The sequence below is a fragment of the Pygoscelis adeliae genome, unplaced genomic scaffold (genome assembly GCF_000699105.1).
Source record: "Pygoscelis adeliae isolate BGI_AS28 unplaced genomic scaffold, ASM69910v1 Scaffold311, whole genome shotgun sequence".
Lineage (NCBI taxonomy): Eukaryota > Metazoa > Chordata > Aves > Sphenisciformes > Spheniscidae > Pygoscelis > Pygoscelis adeliae.
This window is the reverse complement of record NW_008824118.1, coordinates 725,989-735,766: the sequence shown is the minus strand read 5'-3', so window position 1 is coordinate 735,766 and position 9,778 is coordinate 725,989. Positions and strand designations below refer to the sequence as shown.

The window sequence follows — 9,778 nt, the reverse complement described above, 5'->3', positions numbered from 1 at the left end:
GTGTTGCCTCACTTCTTGCTTCTCCCTGTGTAGCTTCATCTTAGTCTATGACATACAGTCTCTCCTCTTATCATGGACTCCCCACCCTCATTCCTTATGACTTTGTTTTTCAAGTTGATTTCTCATTAAGTTTATTTTTCAGCTCTCTAGCCTATTTGATCTTCATATGCTAATCCCCATTTCTGTTTCTGAGAGAAGTGATTACTTCTATTTTGATTTTGCCAGCCATTTTATCTGATTACTGCATCTCCAAGTCCCTTTCTCATGACTGCCACCTCCTCACCTCATTTATGATAATGCACCTACCTGTGACTGGTTGTTGAACCAGGCAGATTTCTTTGACGTCTTCTTCCTAACTCTTATTTCATACTCAATTATCTTTTTTTTTCCTGAATGCATTTCCCAGTTCCTTTGCTTTGCAGGCTGTCTAGAGCTCTGCCTTAGGCTTTTCCCTGTATCTCTTCCCCTGCAGAATCTAAAGGTTTCCAGAGAAAAACTGATTAGAATTGGCATGTTTACCTTTGCTCAGCGCTCTTGCCTGCTGCTTACAGTGATGGATTCTCGTGTTTGCTCTCTGCTTTTTCTGCCTTTAACTGCTTAGCCTGACCCCAAAGCCCCGTTCATTCAGTTTTTCTGTTTTAATTCCAAATTTCTGCTTTTTACCTCTTGCTACCATCTTATTCCCTTCCTAATTTTATTCTGAGTTACTATCCTCCATCCTTAAAGCTGACAGTCAGCTCTAGTCTTCTTCCCTTTTTTCCAGACTCCTGGAACAGAAAAATTTATGTTTGTTGTCGTACATTTTCTCCTCTTTCTTTGTACTAAATTCATTCCAATCCAGGTTCTGTGCTCTGCTGAAACTGCCTTCATTAAGATCTCCACAGGCTCCTTCTGGCCAAGTTGCAAGTTTTCCCCTCCTTGATCTCTGCTGCTTTCGATACTATCTGTAATCCTTTACCACTTGATGTCTTATTTTCCCTGGGCTTCTGTAATACTGTCCTCTTGTTATTCTTCACTGCCTTCTACTCTCTGATTATTATTTCTTCTCCTCTACTGCTGTCTGTGCATGTACTTCCAGTCTTTCTTCTCCCTTTCGTTAACTTACCTCCTATTCTACCAAATTTTTCAACTTGAACTGCTATGAGTGATGTTAACTTAAACTTAACACAACCATACCAGGCTTCCTTCCAGGTGTACTCATTCTTTTCTGTTATTCCACTGCTGTTTTACCTGTTGAGGTGCTTCAATCTGGAATACTTCTTTCCGGTGTATTTTTTTTTTCCATTTCGGTCTTACTCCGTGCTTGCACGAAGTTCTTTCACTTCCCCTGGTGTAGTACCTTCTGTGATCTGCACTTGTTCCTTATCGTCACAACCAGAGTTCTTGTTTATCTGTTGTTCCATTTCAGCATTACAACTGTTGTCCTCTTTGTTTCTTTAGTGGCTCATGCTATTCTCTACTTATTTAGGTGGACTTAGCTGTATTTTTTTGTGCTTGCTGTCTCTTGACTCTCACCATCTTCAAACTTGAGCTCGTCAGGAAAACCTTGTACAATGTCAGCTACACCTTACAGTTGTTGTCTTAGAGCAGTCTATGTACTCTTCATTAATTATCATGACCAGATCCTCCTAGCGCTTCTTCGAACTGTAGTTATTTGGCCAAAGTGTGCTGACCTATATGAGATGGAAACCTTGTAAAAGATAGGAGAAAAAAACCCTACCTCTGTGTATCTCCTGTCTTGCAGTGCTTTTGGTTGTCAATACCTTCATGTGGTTTCAGGCCACTATCCTCCTTTGCCATATCTTTAACATGAGCTTCTCAGATGGGCGATTCTGTCTAGGTGCATCTCTTCCAGCATGGATCTGCTGTGCAACAAATCTTAAAAAGTTTTTACTAATTTTTGATACAGGTGGTTTTTTTGTTGTGCTGTTTTGGAATTGATCTTCTCTTCCTAAACGTTGGGATCTTTTGAGCGAATGGTGCAGAAGCTCTGAGTTGATAAAATAATCAAATTTCTTTCAAATCTTTAGTTTCATTAAAAAAAAAAAGAACCTGCAGTCGAGTGGCAATACTCTCTTCCCTTCCTTTTCATTCTTCTCCTTCGTCGGTGGTATTTTCTGCTATCTCACAGCATTAGTCCATTATAAAACTGGATTTGCAGGAGATAACTGCTGGAGTTCATCGCTCCCGTCTCACCATAACTGTCAGGTTGTTCTGTAAATCTGTTTGATTGAAATAATCTGTACAGGTTTTGGGGGTTTTTTGATGTGGTTTTTTTTTTTTAAGCAAGCAAACTTACTTTACAGTGTAACTCAGATTGCTCCACTGATCTGGTTTATAGCACAGCTCCACAGTTTGCATTGTTATATCTGAGGGGACAGAAATTTGTAGTTCATGAAAGGGAACAAGCTGTGGGGAGAAGTGAACCTTAAACTGCTTTCTCTTGGAGTAGGTGTGATACAGAATCCATTCTCCCTTCCTGCTCTTCTGCAGCTGAATTGAAGTGGGTGATTGTAGTTAAAAGGCATTTGCTTTGGCAAGGTGTTACAGGAAACAGGACAACTTATTGGGGTCTTAGTGTTTGTGTTGGGACTGGGAAATACTGTGTGTGTTCGCTTATTTTATCCTTACAGCTTTGTATGTTAGTGGCTTAATCTAAGATGTGTGTGAGAGAAGCTTGAAATCTTGCTGGAAATTGGAGGCATGGCTGGGACAAACAAAGCACATGTTATTCTTGGTGGTTTTAGCGGTGGCCTTGGTTTTTACAAGACTAAAAGTACTTCCCATTATGAGAGGAGATGAAGACAGATCATCCATTAACTTTCCCTTAAGCATCTGCTGTCAAAGCTACACAGAATAAATCTGGAGTTCCTAACTTTAAAAAAAATTTCGTAGTTCTGATGAAATGTCTCTTCTGAGCTGTTATGGACAATACAGATCATTAATTGTACTTCAGTCATATCTTCAGTTGTCAGAGGTTCTTGCAGTCAAATGTCTGAATATAGGGGGCATCAAAACATGCCTGTTTCATTGTGGGCATGGGTACGATCATGGAAGACAACCAGCTGAATAACCGTGTTGATGGGCAGAAACAGAATGAGTTGTGAATTCTACTTCCAGGAGCAAGGAAGCTTGACTTCCCTTTCAGCACATCGACAGTAGATGAAGCTTCTGTTCTAGCCTCTGGCAAGCAGATACAGTATGAAGGATGAAGCGTACAAGCAGGATCCAAGAACGGTGCTCATGAGTCAGCCATCTCATGAAGTTGTTGACTACTTTTCTGTATTTCTGGTCGGTGAGCTCTGTTCATTTCCTGTGAAGCATCAGGTGTCCTTTTACAAATGCCGTCACAAGCAACTGCACAACCTGTGCAAATAATTCCTTTTGATCTTAATGTAGAAAGAAATATTTCAACTACATAGATACTTGTAAGTACTCTTTCAAATTTATTGAGTTTTTCCCCTGAGTATTAGCTCCTTCTGAAGTTTAGACTATCTTTCAGTTGCATCACATCTTAAAAGTTTTAAATAGCATCTTATTTCCTTTACTTTGTCAGGTAACTCAAAGATTGACTTTTTTTTTTAAGTGCTTCAAGCAATGATAGTTTGGATTAAGGACAAGCATGGGACATTGTATCCTTACAAGACATTTTTTTTTGTAAAGTGAAAACAGTTTGGAAAAGATTGATTATCTTTCATTGTTAATATTGAATGCCAAATCCAGAGCTTATGTTACTGTAATCTAATTGGCATGTGGAATGCTGTCAGCCATCAGACTTTTAGGTTAGTAATTGTGAGGGTATATTGAGTATCAGCCAACTGACTGCTTTTATTTTTCATTATGAAGAAATGACAATGTATGTATGTAGTGAAATTGTCAGCTGTCTTTATGCTGTTTACCCTAAAGGTGAGCTTTGCACTACTTGTGCATGCCTTTTTCTCCTTTGGGCTGACTATAATTTTTGTTCCTTTGAACTTATCTCAGTGGTTTCTTGTGTGAAAATCAAAACTTGCAAACCAACTTGACAGAAACTGTCTTTGTTATTTTGTATTTGAATCTTTCTCACTTGAAGGAGCTGTTGGAAAATTGTGTATATCTTATGCTTTGCTTCTAAAAAACGGTTATGCAGAGTGTTGCCAGGTGACTTCTACCCACTGACTAAACTGATTGCTAGTCTCTACCTCTGTTTGATGAAACTATACTGAGACCTTTTTTGTGTATAAATTTTAGAGAACAAGTCTGTGTTGGTGAATATATAACAGGGTTCCTTTAGGTCTTCCAGCCACTTTAAAGTTTCACTGATTTATGCAGTAAATAAATTTCATTGCATTTGGTCTCCTGTCCCTAGGCCCTCTTTTTTTTTTTTTTTTTTTTTTAAAATCTTCTAGGTAAGCAAATTTCCAATGTGGAATAAAAGTGTACAATTGTATGACAACAGCCTCAAGAACATATGTATTCATATTTAAGAAGAGTGAAGAGTCAACTTCATTTCGAAGTTCAGCTTTGCAGTCCTAAGATTAATTTTCTCTGCTTTAGTATGATTTTAACACCCAGTGTGCAATGCACTCAAGAATAGGAGATGATTGCAGTATATAGGAAAGCTGAAATTCCATACTGCATCTTGAAGTGCTAGTTTCTAGCTGTCACTATTTTAACCAGTAATATTGCTAGAATATAGTGGAGCGTCATGGTGAGCAGAACATGGTGTCTTGCGCCTGATACCGTCTCTTAATAAATGTGATGTAGTTAAGCAGCTGTTTGCAGCAGAAATGAACTCTGGCCTGTTTTGTTTTTGTTTTCAATTGCAACCACTCTTGCTGCTCTGCAGATTCGTTATTTGACTGAGGAAGAGACCTCTGAATGTCGTATAGAGATCCATAGAAACAAAACAGGAAACCCATTAAAGTGTTTTTTTTCAAGGTCATGATAACCATGTCCTGGAAATGCTTTGTCAGACTCCCCCTAGTTTGCTATGAAAAACTGCAAAATAATTGCCTACTTATAAGGAAGTATGCTTATGTAATATGCTAACGGCTTGACACATTATTTCCCTTTACATTCTCCTCCCACCCTTTGTTCCATAAATCAGATAGAGCCTTCTTAGCGTTGGTTCCTGTTAATCTAATACGCTTTCAATGTCCTCCAGCACTGCCCTCTTATTGTAATCCTGAGTGGTTTTCCTTCTTGTTATGCCAGTATTTTGGTCCTGTAAGTCAGGATTTTGTATTTAAGAAGCTAAGTAAGTTTCCTCCTCCCCTCCCCCTCCCCCAATGTAAGCTTACAGTTTTTCTGATCTTCGTTAGAGGAAACGGAGAAAAAAGGTTCTGACAAGTTTTTATGGTGCTGATGACATCCTTTAAATGTAACTGGATATGGCTATTGGCTTCTCAATTTCCAACATAGCTCTGTCTTTTGGCTTTCGTACACAGTGATACGGAAGAACGCATGTGGCCAATGTATGCAGCAGTTAGTTCATAGTGTTCAGTGTAGTGTCCCAAGGCACGTGTTTGTGATGACACGTAGTAAATACGAGCCTCTAACCTCACAGAACCCTCTGCCAAGTAGGCCTTTGCCTTTGAATGGTAGGAAGTTCTTCTGCAAGGATTGTAAATGCAATACAATTTTACAGGATTTTATGATTTTCAATTGACAAACCCATTTGAATGTAGGACACATTTTGAAAGATTACTTAGTGAACTGCTATGGATGTCTCTAGTAAGTGGCAATGTCATTATTTTTCACAGCAGTACTGTGCAGGCCACGAGCTCTTAAGGGCCTGTGATGTTTTTGGTCTAGAATTCGGCTTTAGACACTTCAAAAGGGTGAAAAAATTATTTTTGAGAAGATTACTCATCACACACGAAGAGGGTGCAAAGAACAGGTGCAGTGTTTTCTATGGAATGTCCTTCATCTTCTGTGGAGACCACTAATTGGGGAGTTCTGCTATGGTTTTTTTTTCTTCTGCTAATGTCATGTATTGTGGTTGGAAAATGTTTTACTAGTCCAAACTTTGAAAATATTTTGTAATTTGGGACTTGCCGTCTCGAAGTAAGAATAAGATCTGAGGATCTGTTAAACAGGTTGATGTACAAGTAGAAAATGCAATGTGATGAAGTAACTTGGTAGGCGCAAAGTATCTTCAAAAGTGAACTGTTGTTTTGGTTTTTTTCATGACTGCTTTTTATTAATGATTAAGAACTGTGGAAGTACCAAACATGCACTGAAATGGATATTTTAATCCCCTGAAAAATATTATTTGTAATATTATATACATGGGATATTTGTAATATTATATACATGGGATATTTGTAAAGCATCCTTATTTCTTGCTGCTTTCAAATCAGTACTTAACAATGTGTAATGAAGAAAAGAAACAATGACCAAATACTTTGAGGGTTAAAAACTGGACTTTTGTCTGCAGATGGCCTTATTTCTAAACTCCAAAACCTCAGCAGGTGTGCTGATCATGTCAGCCCTTTATTTAATCAGCTGTGTTATATTTCAAGATAAATATTTTAAGTTGTAGACTGAGGTCGAATCATGTAATAAAGGAGTTTTAGAAGCAATGTTTAATATGAGTTGACTGAAAAGATGATATACAACACAGCATATGTCAGATTCACGAGTGAAGTCTCCACGTATGAGTTTTCAGGGTAAACATCTTTATATTACACCATCAATAATGTTGTCAGTGCTGTCTTATGTGCTCTCAATTTTGTTTACATTATGTTGAAAACTCATAAATGCTGTGTGTGGAGTGTGAGAACATTAGTGAAGTAGCACATGTGGACATATTGAATTGATGGTATGCTTAGTCTCTGAAGAGAAGCAAAGTATAAATTCATTACCCTTTGGTGGATAACTTTAAAGTAGTATTACCCCATCAGAAAACTTTAACTAGCAGGAACTCTGAGTTTCGTACTTCTAAAGACCAGATGCATCTTTTCAGTGGATAAGGCATCGGAGAACAAGTGGTGATGTGGAGTTATTAGGCAAATAAGGACGTGGGTGCTTATATGTGAAGTACTGGCATGTGGCTCTCAGTAAAATCCAAAAGCGTGACTAACGTCTGCTTTGCAGTATATTGAAAAATAAAGCGTTTTGGAATGTGATTGAAGCAGAAATTCCACAAAAACGGGCGTTAGACACCACGATTTGTGTGTTCTGTAATGCAGTCCCTTTGGGAATTGCCCAGAGGTGTTCGGGCTTCTTATCCAGAGGACAGTGTCATCATGGAGGGCACTTGCAGGAATCATTGTGTTGTTTTCCTTTCTTTCTAAAAATGACTGCCACTTGTAGCTCTGATAGTATTACAGTGATAAGCTCACTTGCCCCTAGAAGTGGGAGACCTAGCTTTAGTTCTGTAAGTCTGGGGGAATTCAAGCCTCCACCTGCCAGGAGAATGCTGTTATCGGCAGGCTCTTTGGGGTAGGAGCAATACTGCTCTTCCCCAGAGGTAGATCCAGGACAAGTCTACACTAAGATTTGTGTGTGTGTGTGTTTATGGACATATTTTTATTGATACAGCATGGTTCATTCTTCCAGGGAACTGGTATAGTTTAGTAGAGTAAAAGTCTGGGTTTGCTGGTGCGTGTTCCTCCTCTAGTAATGGAGGCACACTAATGATTTGCTGTATAATAAATCAAATTTATTGTGAACCTGAGAGAATCGTCTGAATTTCTGATAAAATGCAGTAAGCTACTGCTTGGTGCTTTATCTGAACACCTGTAGGTCATACACAGAAGTCTGTAGGTAATGGTGAGCATTTTAACTAGGGCAACTTTGTGCAGTGTTCTTAGGCTTTATGGTGCAGTAGACTAAGGGGTTTCTGTTTAAAAAAAAAAAAAAAAAGTAAGACAGTTGATGAAGTCATGAGCTAAAGATAGTTTTAACACTACGAGACTTTGCTTTGGACAGTTAAACAGAGTGCATTCACCACATGAAGGTTTTATATAGAGGGCTAGTTTACTTGGGTTGCTACTTTTGTTCTCAGAAGTGTACTTGTGTGGGGAAGTGAGTGTGGTTTTTTTGGGGTTTAGGTTTTTTGGACTTTTTTAGGAACAGTGTCATCCAATCTTCAGAGTAATAGAAGATCCTAGAATAATTATAGACTTCATTCTCCCTAGAGGTAACAATCACAGACCTTCATATTGGCATTGTCAGGGACTCTAGGCTCTGTTTATTTGTGAAGGTGTTAGAAAATGTCTGTGTCTTTTCCCTCCCTCTCAGTATTCCTTTGTGCAGTGTCTTTGACAGGTTAAAAGTTGCCAAATGTTTTTGTTTGAAAATGTGAAACAACTTGCTAGATTTTAATTTTATATTCTGATGTTTTACACACTTGTTCAGATCAGTCATTATCTCCCAAGTTGGCTTTGTATGCAGAGAAATGCTGTTTTTCATGAACTAGTTACTGATTCATGTTTATAGGGAGACACACTTGGTCTACAGCTGTAATTGGTATCATGTATATTTGAACCACTTTGTGGTCAAAATGTAGTTCAGATGCAGCATACTGGTCATCTTATTCACTGCAATTTAACATTCATAATTAAAGGAGAGGAATGGCTGGTAACTTCATTTGATGTCACAATGGCTGCAGCTGCTTATGGAATAGAGGACTTAAGTCTTGGTTTTAGGCTTCAAGTAAGAGTGATCTAGAAATGTCCTAAACTGTTAATGCTTGGGATCAGGACTTGTTTCCTCTTCCTCTTTAGGCTCTAGAATTAAGATCTGTTCAGGGGTGGAAGAAGTTTCATTAGGAAATATACAGTCGCTGCTAGTTCTTCTCTTAAACAGCTGAATAGTGTAGAAAGGTGTGCCATGTCTGGACAGAAAAATGCCATGCTCTCTGATAAACTGGAGAATTACATTCTTGCATTAGAAACATTTTGGTAAACTAGTAAATTATGGTTCCTCTTTTTCATATGACGTATGCTTCATGGTAAAGGCCAGCATGTGATTGGGACTGTTCTTTAGCTTGTAAAGATATGTAAAATGAGTAAAGAATCAGCTCCTTAAATGGTTATTAGGAAACGCTGACAAATGTTTCAAGAACTGCCTTTTTTTTTTGGCAGGGTGGGGATGTTTCAATAGCATGTGAAATTGTAGTTTTAAACTTAGCTTGCAGGACAACTTCTGGACTGGATGACTTCTTGGTAGCAACCTCTTTAACCTGGCTTGCCCGTTTCCCAAGGAGAACTCAAGAGTGGACCATGCCTTACATGTAATTTTGTGGTGTGCACAGTACTGCAAAGGGACCCAGCAATTCTGAAGCATTGAACTTGCATTGTAGGTGTAAGATGGGTGTCTAACGTACTCACTGTGCTATTGGAGTAAACTTAATGCTATTCATACAATCAGTTGAATCTCTGGCACTTCATCAAAACCAGCCGTCCTTCTAGGAAAGGCAGGTTCTGCAGGACTCAGTGGCAGTTTCCCACAAAAGATCCCAGTCAGGACGAGTATCTTTTTTTGCCTCTAAGCACTGTTTATTAATGCTGTGTGCACACTGTGGCTGTTTGTCTCCTATGTAGATGGATAGCTACACAGCCATTTCTGAATTCCTTGATTTACATATACAAACAGCAGTCATTTCTATTTACTCTCCTGTATTGAGCTACAGTCGCATATACCCTGAATCCAGATGTTACATCAAGGTGATAAAACAACAGAGAATTGAAAGGGGATGTAGTTAGATGAATGTGGTTCTTAGGATGGGGGTTTATAACAAATTATCTTAAACTGCCACATCAGTAATAATATCCCTGAGGATTTTTAA

General features: G+C 38.6%; 1 protein-coding gene across 1 annotated transcript in view; it reads left to right on the top strand.

Moving 5' to 3' along the window:
* Positions 1 to 8,589: 8,589 nt before the first annotated feature.
* The window catches only part of SLC44A1 (solute carrier family 44 (choline transporter), member 1), a 53,641-nt gene continuing 52,452 nt past the window's right edge, over positions 8,590 to 9,778 (top strand). The window contains exon 1 of the mRNA XM_009334319.1: positions 8,590 to 8,643. Coding sequence (XP_009332594.1) covers positions 8,590 to 8,643 — 54 coding nt within the window. The remainder of the gene's footprint in view (positions 8,644 to 9,778) is intronic.